General features: G+C 47.1%; 1 protein-coding gene across 3 annotated transcripts in view; it reads right to left on the bottom strand.

Annotated features, from left to right (window-relative positions):
* ELK1 (ETS transcription factor ELK1) overlaps positions 1-14,167 on the bottom strand; it is a 34,808-nt gene extending 20,641 nt beyond the window's left edge. The window contains exons 1-2 of one of the 3 annotated variants that reach the window (XM_082262997.1): positions 13,559-14,167; positions 3,616-3,824 (exon numbers count right to left, since the gene is read on the bottom strand). In XM_082262997.1, the coding sequence (XP_082119123.1) occupies positions 3,616-3,822 (207 nt within the window). In that variant the 5' untranslated portion in view covers positions 3,823-3,824; positions 13,559-14,167. Of the gene's footprint in view, positions 1-3,615; positions 3,843-13,558 lie in introns of those variants that run through there. The other 2 variants (XM_082262996.1, XM_082262995.1) reach the window with 2 other exon arrangements.
* Between the last annotated feature and the right edge of the window lie 266 nt (positions 14,168-14,433).

The raw sequence follows: 14,433 nt of genomic DNA, 5'->3' as shown, positions 1-14,433 counted from the left end.
TTGTAACTGTCAGTCTTGTAATGTCCCATGGGGCGTTTAGTTCCACAACAGCTGGTTGCCCTCCTCTACTCTAGAGACCCCTCGTTCATGTCTCAAAAAATAGGAAATTAAAGGAAATATCTCCAGATTGAGGGTAAAATGTCAATTTGGAAAGATGCCCCTGTGGTAGAACTGTTCCAGTCTACAAAGATGAGAATTCTTTTTATGGACATTATGATAGGGCTGCACCATGTCATAGTGTAGGAGAGGATTTGGTGTCACCAAGGTTCTCCCCCATGCAGGCTGAATGGCTCCGGAGTGTGTATCTTATTAGGAGTAAACTGGCCTTTTATTTTGATCCAAGACTAGATCCTGGAACCCGGAGGATTTGCAGAACATTGGGAGGGATGAAGCCTCCATCCCTGAGTATACGCTTTGATAGTGATTAGCATTTGCGGATTGCGCAGGTATTTTCAGGCCATTAGGTATGGCAGCTGACTAGCCTTCAGGGCTCAAACCAAGGAGACTGTTGTGCTGCCAGGGAGCAGAAGCACATGGACACACTAGGGGTGTATGTCTGTCTGCACTAACCAGACCGCTACCTGTAGGTACAGTTGCAGGAGCAACATATCGACACTTAGGGCTGCTTTTGGAAATCTCAGGGCCCCATAACAGGACTTAGATTCATCAGTCCCTTTCTCTGCAGCCTTGCAGATGAAAGAATAGGAGGCACTCAGTGGCTTTCTGTTCATTCACAAACTGAATCATAGTAAACACAGTTTACTATGCTTTGATGATGAATGGACACAGGAAGGATCAGTACCGATCAATCACTGTGTTCATTCAGGAAAGGAAGGGGCTGACAAATATGATTTATTAACCGGCCCCTTCAAAGCTCTCCCTTTTGAAATGACCTCCCCCCCATGTGTCTTCAGCAGCTGCCGGCAGAAGAGGAGAGGAGGGAAGCCAGAAGTGCAGCAGGGAAAGGAGGCACACAGGAGGGCCCGGACAGCAGGTATAAGGGGAGCACACAGGGGTCCCGGACAGCAGGGGCATAGGGACATGCAGATACTGGAACTGATCCCCATGCAAACACAGCTGGAGGGAGAAAGAGGAGTTGAAGCCAGAAGTGCTGCAGGGGGAGGCACAAGAGGATTGATGTCAGCAATAAAGCTGGCCCTACTGTACTGGGCCCAGGCCCCATCAATTCAAAAGGGGGGCCCGGACCCAGTATAGGAGGTCCAGCTGTACTGCCTTATCAGATGCCCTGTGGACGCTGTTGTGTTTCGTGAGAGGCTGCATTCTAATAGGTTGAAAGCCAGTGTAGCCCTAGATGGGCTGCTTATTGCAAAGAGGTTGTATTATTATTGGGAATCCTGCTGTTTGCAACTTTTTCCATGAAATAAATGCTTGAAGAGTGGACTATGTCTATGAAGCCCAACTCTGGGCAAATAAAAAACTATGCTTTGCAGTGGGGCTGTGCCTGCACTGCAAGGGTTGATCACTCATTAGTGCGTAGAGGAAGAATAAAAGTAAAGGTACTTACCCAATCCTCTGCTCCTCCCTGCATCTAGACCAGTCCCGGCAGCGTCTGGACCCCCCACGCTCTACTGTTCTAGGGTCCTGACGTAATTAAAGGAGAAGTACCAAAGGCTGTACTTCTCCTGTGGATCACAGGAATGCAGTTCGTTCTGCACTCCTGTGACCCATTTTCAGCAGACAGCGGGCTGAAGTCTGCTGTCTGCTGATGTCACAGAGCCAACCCAGGCTCAGGCAAGATCATGACAAAGGAGTCGAGATCTGCCCACATGCCTGGACCAGCACCTAGCTTAGCCTCTTAATGAGCTGCTGAGAGCCTGAGTCAGCCACTCCCACCTCCTCCACAGCCCAGCGCTCCAGTAAGCGCAGGGGGGGTCAGAAAAGAGAGCTGGTGACTGAGCTCTCTGCTCGGGGAGCTGTGAGAACCGAGCGTTCTGTTGTGTTAGATCTCTTGGTTCTCAGTCTTCGAGGCGCCAGGAGACAGATGCAGCACCGATTCTGCATCCAGCTAGGTAAGTACGTTTCTCGAAGAAAGGTAATCCCATACTTTACCTGGGGCGTAAAAACCCAAGGGCAGAATATAGAATATTTGACACAGTCCTGACCTCAGTATCTGAGGAAAGGGATTTAGGAGTAATTATTTCAGAAGACTTAAAGGTGGGAGGACAATGTAATAGAGCAGCACGAAATGCCAGCAGAATGCTTGGATGTATAGGGAGAGGTATAAGCAGTAGAAAGAGAGAAGTGCTTATGCCGCTGTACAGAACACTGGTGAGTCCTCACTTGGAGTATTGTGTGCAGTACTGGAGGCCATATCTCCAGAAGGATATAGATACTATAGAGAGAGTTCAAAAAAGAGCTACTAAACTAGTACATGGATTGCAGGAAAAAACTTACCAGGAAAGGTTAAAGGACCTTAACATGTATAGCTTGGAAAGAAAGAAGAGACAGAGGGGATATGATAGAAACTTTTAAATACATAAAGGGAATCAACTCGGTAAAGGAGGAGAGCATATTTAAAAGAAGAAAAACTACCACAAGAGGACACAGTTTTAAATTAGAGGGGCAAAGGTTTAAAAGTAATATGAGGAAGTATTACTTTACTGAGAGAGTAGTGGATGCATGGAATAACCTTCCTGCAGAAATGGTAGCTGCAAATACAGTGAAGGAGTTTAAGCATGCATGGGATAGGCATAAGGCTATCCTTCATATAAGATAGGGCCAGGGACTATTCATAGGATTCAGATATATTGGGCAGACTAGATGGGCCAAATGGTTCTTATCTGCCGACACATTCTATGTTTCTATGTTTCTATATGTTACTTCTCTTTTAAAAACAGAGCAGGGTCCATAGCCCTGTAATTCATGTGAGGAAACCTGGGGAAAATCCACCACTGTATCATGTGGGTGTGCTATCTGCCGGGAGAGCGGAGGATCAGGTAAGTAAAGCTGTTTCTCCTCCACCCTAGACAACCCTTGCAGTACAAGCTCAGCCCCACTGCAAGGAATCATTGTTTAATCGACCTGAGTGGGCTTTAAACCCTTGACACCTAATCTTTACAACATGTGCAGACCTATTTCTGTCCAGGTAACAGCCTCCAATGACAAAGGAAGTGTGGAGAAAATCTCCCCAGCATGGACACATAGAGCAGGAGCCCACATTTGATCCAAATCAAATTGAGCAGTAAGGTGCATTTCAAGGCCTCATGCACACTGGACGTTATAAAAACGGCAATAGCGTTAGTTGCATTTTTTAGCAAATGTATACTTCCACAAAAGCTTTGGGCTCAAAAACACTCATAAACGTCGGTTAGCCATGTTTTTCAGCGTCAGAGTGTTTTTAAAGCTGAAAAACTCCTCTTCAAATGCAGTAGTTCTGTTTTTTTTCCAGCCTGAAAAAGGCCCCTGCCAAAAAAAGCTGATAAAAACCTGTGTGTGCATGGACACCTAGGATACCATGCTGGGGAGTTTACTGGCTGTACAAAAAAAGGCCTGAGGCCCAAAACAGCCGCTGTAAAAACGCCCAGTGTGCATGAGGCCTAACAATGAACTTCAGGTTTACCAGTGTCCATCATCTTTCTACGTGCTGTACCCTACCTTATCGTAGTAGTATCTCAAAGCTCGGCTTAGCTTGTCGTAGTTCATGTTGGTCTTGTTTTTCCGCAGGCCCCAGAGTCGCGCCACCTCCTCCGCATCCAGGAGTTTGAACTCGCCGTCATTGGAGGTCCAGGAGATGAGGTGTCGGTGGCTCTGCTCCTCCAGCAGCTGCAGGAGAAACTGCCAGAGCGTGCCGGAAGGGTCCATCTCTATGAGAGAGGAGACCATTAGCCCAAGGGAAACATACAGGACTGGGTGGAGGGAGGGAAACGCCAGAGTGACAAAAGACATTAGAGGTGTCAGATGCTACGAGACATGAAAATGAGATGGAGTAAAAGTGCACCTGTAGCATTGAACTGAATTATAAGCCCTAAAAGAGATGAAGGTAAGTGGTAATAGGTGTGCGCAGCCTGTTCCATTAGCGTGTGCAACCCAAATGTATTAAAAAATAGGCAAAGTCAGTAGAGCAATGGACCTGTCAGTAGGGAAGAGGTTGGTGTCAGTAGAGCAGAGGTTGGTGTCAGTAGAGCAGTGGATTTGTCAGTAGGGCAGAGGTTGGTGTCAGTAGGGAAGAGGTTGGTGTCAGTAGAGCAGTGGATTTGTCAGTAGGGCAGAGGTTGGTGTCAGTAGAGCAGTGGATTTGTCAGTAGGGCAGAGGTTGGTGTCAGTAGGGCAGAGGTTGGTGTCAGTAGGACAGAGGTTGGTGTCAGCAGAGCAGTGGATTTGTCAGTAGGGCAGAGGTTGGTGTCAGTTGAGCAGTGGATGGTGTCAGTAGGGCAGAGGTTGGTGTCAGTAGGGCAGAGGTTGGTGTCAGTAGAGCAGTGGATTTGTCAGTAGGGCAGAGGTTGGTGTCAGTAGGGCAGAGGTTGGTGTCAGTAGAGCAGTGGATTTGTCAGTAGGGCAGAGGTTGGTGTCAGTAGGGCAGAGGTTGGTGTCAGTAGAGCAGTGGATTTGTCAGTAGGGCAGAGGTTGGTGTCAGTAGAGCAGTGGATTTGTCAGTAGGGCAGAGGTTGGTGTCAGTAGGGCAGAAGTTTGTGTCAGTAGAGCAGTGGATTTGTCAGTAGGGCAGAGGTTGGTGTCAGTAGGGCAGAGGTTGGTGTCAGTAGGACAGAGGTTGGTGTCAGCAGAGCAGTGGATTTGTCAGTAGGGCAGAGGTTGGTGTCAGTTGAGCAGTGGATGGTGTCAGTAGGGCAGAGGTTGGTGTCAGTAGGGCAGAGGTTGGTGTCAGTAGAGCAGTGGATTTGTCAGTAGGGCAGAGGTTGGTGTCAGTAGGGCAGAGGTTGGTGTCAGTAGAGCAGTGGATTTGTCAGTAGGGCAGAGGTTGGTGTCAGTAGAGCAGTGGATTTGTCAGTAGGACAGAGGTTGGTGTCAGTAGGGCAGAAGTTTGTGTCAGTAGAGCAGTGGATTTGTCAGTAGGGCAGAGGACGGTGTTAGTAGAGCCGTGGACTTGTCAGTAGGGCAGAGGTTGGTGTCAGTAGAGCAATGGACTTGTCAGTAGGGCAGAGGTTGGTGTCAGTAGGGCAGAGGTTGGTGTCAGTAGGGCAGAAGTTGGTGTCAGTAGAGCAGTGGATTTGTCAGTAGGGCAGAGGTTGGTGTCAGTAGGGCAGAAGTTGGTGTCAGTAGAGCAGTGGACTTGTCAGTAGGGCAGATGTTGGTGTCAGTAGGGCAGTGGATTTGTCAGTAGGACAGAGGACGGTGTTAGTAGAGCAGTGGACTTGTCAGTAGGGCAGAGAATGGTGTCATTAGGGCAGTGGACAGTGTCAGTAGTTTTTTATTTATAATATTTGAATTTTTTAATTATTTTTTAAAAACTGTTTTGGGAGCCCCATTGGGGGGCTTTGGTGAGATATCAGCAGGGGGAATCTGTGTCACATGGGGTGATACAATATACTGACGGTGCAGAGCAATAGACTGTGTCAATAGGGCAGAGATTGGTGTCAATAGGGCAGTGGACGGTGTCAGTAGTTTTTTTTTTACAATTTTTTTAGGAGCCCGTTAGGGAGCTTTGGTGAAATATCAGAGATCTAAATGGGGAATCTGCACCACACCGGGAGATTAGGGTGTGCCCATGCCTATGGCAGGCGGTATGAGCCAGCTGCAGCTCCCCAGGTACAGGAAGCATCTGAAGTTAAACACTAGGCATATTACCTGCATGCATTCAAGGGTGGTATTAAAGCCACCTACTGTACCATCCTGTATGAAAGTCAATCAGTGGCTCTGCCCTAAGGCCTGTGTGTGTTTTATGTGCCTTTGTGGTGCGTTATGTTAAATTAAATCCTGTTCACTGGATATTGGATGCACTTTCATGAAAACACATGTTGATATAACGTTCAATAGTAATGCACCCAGAATGCAACACACTTAAAACACACAGCACAGATGAGCAGGGCCGCTGATAGGGGGGGACCACCAGTCCTCCTGTAGGGGGCCCGGGCACACAGGGGGGCCCCAACAGTACGGGGAATCGGTGCGGTCAGACAGGGGGACAATTACAGAAGGAAGCCCTGTGCGGCTCTCTGCTGAAAGCCAATTTCTCCCCCTTCTGCCAGCTTTCAGCTGCTGCAGAGAGAGACGCAGACACAGGGAATCGTTCCTGTAATTGCTGTTCCGACACTGATCCCCCTCCCTGTTCTGCCTGCTTCTGATCCCTCCCCCTCTCCGTGTGTCCCCCTTTCAGCTGCCGCAGAGCTGAAAGCCAATTTCTCCCCCTCCTGCCAGCTTTCAGCTGCTGCAGAGAGAGACGCAGACACAAGGAATCTGATCCCCCTCCCTGTTCTGCCTGCTTCTGATCCCTCCCCCTCTCCGTGTGTCCCCCTTTCACTGTGCGTACCCTCCTCTCCCAGAGCACTGCAGGTTTCCCTGTCCTGTAAAAAAATAACAAATTAAAAAAAAAATAATAATAATTAAACATTGTAAAAAATAATTTAAGAAAATTGTAAAACAAAATAATTGTAAATATTTTACAAAAAAATTATAATTTAATGTAAAAAACAGTTAAAAAGGGCTAATTCACACAGATTCCCTGTTATGTTTGTGTCCGCTAATAATGATTTTAGTGAAAATATTGTTTTGATATATTCGGGGGAGGGGGGCCCTGCCAGGTAGGTTGTACGGGGCCCCGTGATAGCAGCCCTGCAGATGGGAACCAGTCCTAAATGCCAACTCCAGCCAAAAGGCTCAGCTTATATTGGATAAAGGCAAGAATGGTTACAGCCGCTATCAGATTTTTTTTTACTGAAGTAGTAGCGAACTCTTGGGGGGGGAGGGGGAGTTTCCCCCTGCAAGGCAATATGCACGGCATACTAGCGCATTATGAAAGAATTACCTTGAAGCGCACCCCTCCAGGGGCGCTCTGTCACCGTTACAGAGGCTTCCATCTTCACCCCATCTTCCCTCTGGGTTGGAGGGCTGCAACCACTTGACTGACGCGATGACGTCACTCCCATAAATTAGTGCAGGAATCTCAGCCACAGCACGCAGCTCTGATGGAATGGTACGCGTATGCCGTTCCATTAGAGCGCATGTGACGGTAATGTCACCGGCTGCTGCTCGCTAGAATAGCTCCTATATGGTGCATGTTAAGGAGATATTAACACCTTCCCGACCGCCCGCCGCACATTTACTGCGACAGGCTGGCTCTCCTGCGTGAAGCAATGTAGCCCTAAGTCGGTCGCACGTGTAGTGCTGGGGGGCCAGTGCGCGCCGGCGGCGGTGTGCTCCCGCCCCCACTAGGCAGCAGGGATGCTGATTCACGGGGCCGGCGGCCGCAATTGCCACCAGGCACCTGCGATCGCTTCCCAGTGAGAGAGAAGGACGGTCAGCTGTTTAAACACAGCTGACCGTTCTCTCTGAAATGATCACAGAGCGCCTGTGATCCTTCTATATAGGATCACAGGTCTCTGTGATCATTTCACAAGCCCCTCCCCCATACAGTTAGTAAACACTCCCCTAGGCTCACATTTAACCCCTTGATCACCCACAGTGTTAACCCCTTCCCTGCCAGTGTAATTTTTACAGTAACAGTGCATATTTTTAGCACTGATTACTGTTGTAATGTCACTGGTCCCCACAAAAGTCTCAAAAATGTCAGTTAAGGGTTGGATCTGTCCGCCGCAATGTCGCAGTCCCGTTAAAAATCGCAGATCGCCACCGTTACTAGTAAAAAAAAAAAATAAATAAATAAAAATGACCTAAATTTTTCCCCCTAGTTTGTTGACACGATAACTTTTGGGCAAATCAATCAAAATACGCCTATTGCAATTTTTTTTTTAACCAAAAATAGGTGGCAGAATACAAATTGGCCTAAAAGGATGAAAATTTTTTATTTTTTACATTTTTTTTATTGGTAATATTATATAGCAGAATGAGAAAAATATATATTTTTTTTTTTCATAATTGTCGCTCCTTTTTTGTTTATAGCGCAAAAAAAAAAAAAAAAAATCGCAGAGGTGATCAAATACCACCAAAAGAAAACTATTTGTGGGAAAAAAACGTCATCAATTTTATTGCAGTGACGCAATTTTCCGTCAAAGTAAGGCAGTGCCGAATCGCAAAAAAATGGCCTGGTCATTGAAGGGGGAAAATCCTTTCGGTCCAGAAGTGGTTCATTTTACCTACAGGGAAGCTTTATTATAGGCTTACCTGTAAGGCCCCTTTCACACTAGTGCGACTTGTCCCGCGATTTTGGACCGCAAAATCACATGAAAAAGTAATTTTCCATTATTTTCAATGAGCCCCATTCATATCAGTGCCGTTCTTCAAAGTAGTCGCACCGACTTCAAAGTAGTTCCTGCACTACTTTGGCACGATTTTAATGCGTTTTGAGGTATATAGCCCTAAGCCATTGCTCAAAATCGTGTCAAAATCGCGGCAAAGTCGTGTCGAAATCTCGTCGTAAAATCGCGCCGCATAAGTGTGAAAGGGGCCTAAGTAAAAATCAAAATGCGAGTTTACTATCACTTTAACAAATAACATGTGAGCCAGTCATGCCTCCACTCCAGGCAAACAGCTAAATACACAAATGAGAAAAATAAATACATAAAAAATATATATACTCAAGGGAGCTGTTTTACCAGCCAAAGGCCCCTTTCACACGGGTGCCTCCATAGGACGGAATCTGCTTGCTCCGCGGGGATCGCTCTGCTGATCCCCGCTGAGCAGGTGGATGACAGGTCTATCTCCGCTTACTGTGCAGAGCGGAGGCGGACAGAGTCCCGCTCTTCTCTATGGGGAGATCGGGGGAAAACGGACTGCCTGTCTATTTTCATCCAATCCGATCCGACAGATGAAAAATAGGACCACCATCTGTCTGGATTTTGTGGACAGGATCGGATAGCAGCGGTTGTCAGCGGACGTCACTGCTGAGATCCACTGCTCCATAGGGGTGAATGGAGGGTCCCATCAGGTCCGCCTGAAAATCTGACATCGGACCTGATGGGACAGCCCATGTGAAAGGGGCCAAAGTTTTTATAATACTACCCATCCAGTCCTGAGATTTATACAGCTATACCACACAGCACCACACTGACCTGATTTTTCTCTGCTGCAGTTAGGTAACAGCCTGTGATTGGACAGGGAAAGGAGAGGCAGCCTATTGACTACTTGCTGACCAGCCGCCGTATAACGGTCAGCAGGTTTCTGCGGATCGCTGTATCTGTACGGCAGTTCACGGGAGCGATCCTGTGGGCGCGTGCGCTCACCAGTGAGGAAGCTAAGGCGCAGGGCACCCGCAATCGATCCCCGTGAAGAAAGAATGGCATTCTGTTGTTGTAAACACAGCAGACCGTTGTTCTCTCTGCTATCAATACAGAGCTCCTGTGTTCCTGATATTTAGGATCACAGATCTCTGTGTTGATATTACAACCCCACCCCCTCACAGTAAGAAAGCACCCCCTAGGGACGCATTAAACCCTTTGATCGCCCCTGGTGTTAACCCCTTCCCTGCCAGTGTCTATAGTACAGTAACAGTGCATATTTTTAGCACTGATTACTGTAGTAATGTCACTGGTCCCCCCCAAAAGTGTCAGTTAGGGGTCCGATCTGTCCGCCGCAATGTCGCAGTCCTGCTAAAAATCGCTGATCGCCGCCATTACTAGTAAAAAAATAATTAAATAAAAATGACATAAATCTTTCCCCTAGTTTTTAGGCGCGATAACGTTTGCGCAAACCAATCAATATACACTTATTGGGATTCTTTTAACCAAAAATATGTAGCAGAATAGGTTCTGCAAGACCTGGCTGACCGTAGTGACTTCTTTCCTCAATTTTTGTGACAATACCGTTTTCTCAGACAAACTTTTTTTTGAAAATCTCTTGCAAAGTTTCTAATGATCATACCAGTAACAGTGCTTCCTGTTGTAGGCTGACAACACTAAGCCACCACCTCATAATAAGCAGCAGCGTTGTCAGCCTGCTGCGCAGTGCTGGGGCAAGGTCACCTAGAGCCCAGGGCGAACATGCCAAAATGTGCCCCTGTCCAAGTTGTATGAGCATTATATGTCAGATAAAATACCCCCCCCCCCCCCCCAAAAAAAAAAAAAAAGAATTAGGCATTAATCTGCATGCTCACCCCCAGGTATAAATTCCACCTCCTCCCAGCACAAATATTTGCCCCCCAATTCCCCCCCAGGTCAAATTCTCTATATCTTCGTTTGCCCCCAGCACAAATCCCCCCGCCAAAAGAAAATCCCCCTCCAAGCATAACTCCTCACTCTAAATCCCCCCGTTCCAACACTAATTCCCCTCTCCCAATTCCCCATCCTAGCACAAATCCCTCCCCACACATTCATTCACACAAATGTCCCCTCCTAGCACAAATACCCCCCAATCATCCTTACTAGCACCCCCCCCCCCCCAAATAAAATATTTTTCCTTTACCATTATACTTTTATAGCACAAATTCCTCCCACAAATTTCCCCTCCTAGCACAATTACCCCCCCCCCCCAAATTAAAATATTTCTCCTCTACCATTATACTATTATAGCACAAATTCCCACTCCTAGCACAAATCCCCCCCCCCCACCCCCCACCCCCACACACACATTTCCCCTCCTAGGACAAATACCCCCCAATCATCCTTACTAACACACATCCCCCCTCCCCCCCCAAAAAAAAATATATATTTCTCCCTCTACCATTAAACTTTTAAAGCACAAATTCCCCCTACAAATGTCCCCTCCTAGCACAAATACCCCCAATCATTATTCATCCTTACTAGCACACATCCCACCCCCAAAAAAAAAATGTTTCTCCTCTACCATTATACTTTTATAGCACAAATTCCCCCTCCTAGCATGAACCCCCCCCCCCCCCCCACACACACACACACACAAATGTCCCCTCCTAGCACAAATACCCCCAATCAACCTTACAAGCACGCATCCCCCCACCCCCCAAAAAAAATTATCCTCTACCATTATACTTTTATAGCACAAATTTCCCCTCCTAGTACAAATCCTCCTCCCCCATCCCCCTTCCCAACACAAATACCCTCAAATCACCACTCATAGCACACCTTCCAAATTTGCCTTCCTAGAACAATTTTTACCCTCTACTGCCCCCCCCCAAATTCCCCTTGTCAACACAGATCCCCTCCCCCAAATCTCCTTATGGTGCCCCCCCCAAGCTCACATGATACCACAGTGCCCAGGGCAGCCGACCCTCCTGCCCACCCATTGTCCCGGCCCTGCTGCTGTGTGAGCTTCTTCATTTGGTCAGACCTGATAAGCAGCCTAGTGGCCAACTGAAGAAGTGCACCCGGCAGACTGACAATATTTGCAAGGCAGTTATTTAGTACTTTCAGCCCGCAACAGGAAGCGCTGTTACTGGCAGGATCTCCAGCTACGAAACTTTTCCACTGGTAAAAAATAAATAAATAACAATTTGATAATGCGGCACAGTGCCAGACTGAAAAATAGATATTGGGGTTTATTTACTAAAACTGGAGAGTGCAAAATCTGGTGCAGCTCTGCATAGAAACCAATCAGCTTTCAGGTTTTTTATTGGTAAATCTTAATTGAACAAGCTAAGCTAGAAGCTGATTGGCTGCCATGCAGAGCTGCTCCAGATTTTGCACTCTCCAGTTTTAGTAAATCACCCCCATTGGGAATACATAGACTTACATATTACTAAATCTATTGTTACACCTCCCGTGTATTTCATGGCATTTTACAAATTAGAGAAATGACAGCAATGACCATACAAGGGTTAATATAATGTAACATGCAACAAAACAAAATGGGTTCAGGTCCTGTTTCCAAGAGCTTACAATCTAAAGAAGTAAAAGAATCTCAAGGGCTCTCTCACATGTGCTTTGCTCTCTGAAGAGCAATCTGCATTTGGATCACTCTTCAAAGAGCATTTGACAGGCACTGTATTGCCTCCTCACTGCCTGCTTTAACCCCTTGGATCCTGCACTAGTGCACAGATTAGCTGCATCCACTAGAATGGATCACAATCAGGGGGTGGTAATGCCAGGGTGGAATCGCAGCTGCGACATGTGCACGTGCTGAACCGTTTATATATAAAAGGGCATTTTCTGAAGGCCTGTGCTAAGACCTGAGTGCTGAACCAGTTTAATAAAAGGGCATTTGCTCCAGGCCTGTGCAAGGGTCTAAGCTCTGAACCATTTTAATAAAAGGGGTATTTTCCTTAGACTTGTGCAAGGACCTAAGCACTGAACCATTTTAATAAAAGGGCATTTGCTCAAGGCCTGTGCAAGGATCTGAGCGCTGAACCGTTTTAATAAAAGGGGTAATTTCCCTAGGCCTGTGCAAAGACCCATGCGCTGAATGTTTTTAATAAAAGGGCATTTGCTCCAGGCCTGTGCAAAGACCTGAACGCTGAACTATTTAAATAAAAGGGCATTTGCTCCAGGCCTGTGCAAAGACCTGAAAGCTGAACTATTTAAATAAAAGGGCATTTGCTCCAGGCCTGTGAAAGGACCTATACGCTAAACATTTTTAATAAAAGGGCATTTGCTGAATGCCTGTGCAAGGATCTAAGCACTGAACCGTTTTAATAAAAGGGCCTGTGCAAGGACCCATGCGCTAAATGTTTTTAATAAAAGGGCATTTGCTCAAGGCCTGTGCAAGGATCTAAGCACTGAACTGTTTTAATAAAAGGGCATTTGCTCCAGGCCTGTGCAAAGACCTGAACAATGAACTATTTAAATAAAAGGGCATTTGCTCCGGGCCTGTGCAAGGATCTAAGCACTGAACTGTTTTAATAAAAGGGCATTTGCTCCAGGCCTGTGCAAGGACCTATACGCTAAACATTTTTAATAAAAGGGCATTTGCTCCAGGCCTGTGCAAAGACCTGAACGCTGAACTATTTAAATAAAAGGGCATTTGCTCCAGGCCTGTGCAAGGACCTATATGCTAAACATTTTTAATAAAAGGGCATTTGCTCCAGGCCTGTGCAAGGACCTATACGCTAAACATTTTTAATAAAAGGGCATTTGCTCCAGGCTTGTGCAAGGACCTAAGCACTGAACCGTTTTAATAAAAGGGCATTTGCTCCAGGCCTGTGCACAGACCTATGCGCTGAACCATTTTAATTAAAAGGCATTTGCTAAAGGCTTGTACAAGGACCTAAGCACAAAATGGTTTTAATAAAAGGGGTATTTTCCCTAGGCCTTTGCAAGAACACAAATGCTGAACTATTTAAATAAAAGGGCATTTTCTCCCGGCCCGTGCAAAGACATAACCATTGAACAGTTCTAATAAAAGGGCATTTTCTCCCAGCCTGCTCGTAGAGAAGGGCCAAATTCCACATCCCTACCCCCGTTCCCACCTCTTATCCAAAACTACGGGTGCACTTTACAGATTGAAAGAGAGAGGAAAAACAGCTTGAGAGAGAAGGTGGAAGAGTAAGAGGGGGAAGAGGGGCGAAGGCTGCTCAGCGGCGATATTGACGGCAAAGCGGTACACATGATCGTCTCACCTGTCTGTCAGCGCGCTCCATGCTTTTTCCCCCGTCACCGCACAGCTCTTTCCCCCACCGCTCTATGCTCTTGCTCGCTCTCCCCCGCACTCATGTTGTTTAACAAGTAGATGGTGTTGAGCAGAAGCAGACGGACACTGCATGACAGAGCAGGCAGAGTGGGAGGAACAAGGAGGGCAGAGGATAAAGCAAAGCAAATGAATTGACAGCACGACATGCTTGGCACCTCCGCCACCTTTGCCAAGAAGCCCCACAATTTTTTTTTTTTCTGTATTTTTTTTTTTTTTTTTAGGTTGGCACGGCTGAGCCTCCTACCTGTCTCAGGCTCCTCTACAAGTCTGGGCCACTCTGCTCCCGCAAGGTCTTTGAGTCACATTCAGTGCCTGCAACCCCGAGGGCACGGAGGAAACAGCCTGAAACATGGTCCAAAGCCTGGAGGAAGGAGAAGAGGAGATGAGGGTTTAATGCTGGCCTATTTTCTTTTCCGCCACTGCTCTATTTTGCTTCCTCCCTCCCTCTCCTCTCCATCTCTGTTATGCACAGCCCCTCCGCCTTTTCCTTGTTTTTTTTTTTTCTGCTCTCCTGTCTGCCCCCCTCTCTCTCTCTCTCTCTCTCCCTCTCTCTCTCTCTCTCGCTCTCCCCTTCACCCAGCAGACACAGAAGAGAATCCTTGTTATACGTCAGAGGAAAGGAGAAAGCAGGAGAAGGGAGGCGACGAGGGAGGAGAGAGAGAGAGGAGACAGAGCCCTGCGCTCTCAGGAAGCTGGGACATGGGGCTGGATTGTACACACCTGCAGCAGCTGGATTGGCCTCCGGCTACAGCCACACACACACACCAACCTGCCCACGCACCTATCAATCCCACTCTTCCACCA

The sequence above is a fragment of the Pelophylax lessonae genome (assembly GCF_965119305.1).
Source record: "Pelophylax lessonae genome assembly, chromosome: 7".
Lineage (NCBI taxonomy): Eukaryota > Metazoa > Chordata > Amphibia > Anura > Ranidae > Pelophylax > Pelophylax lessonae.
This window is presented reverse-complemented; position numbering and strand designations above follow the sequence as displayed.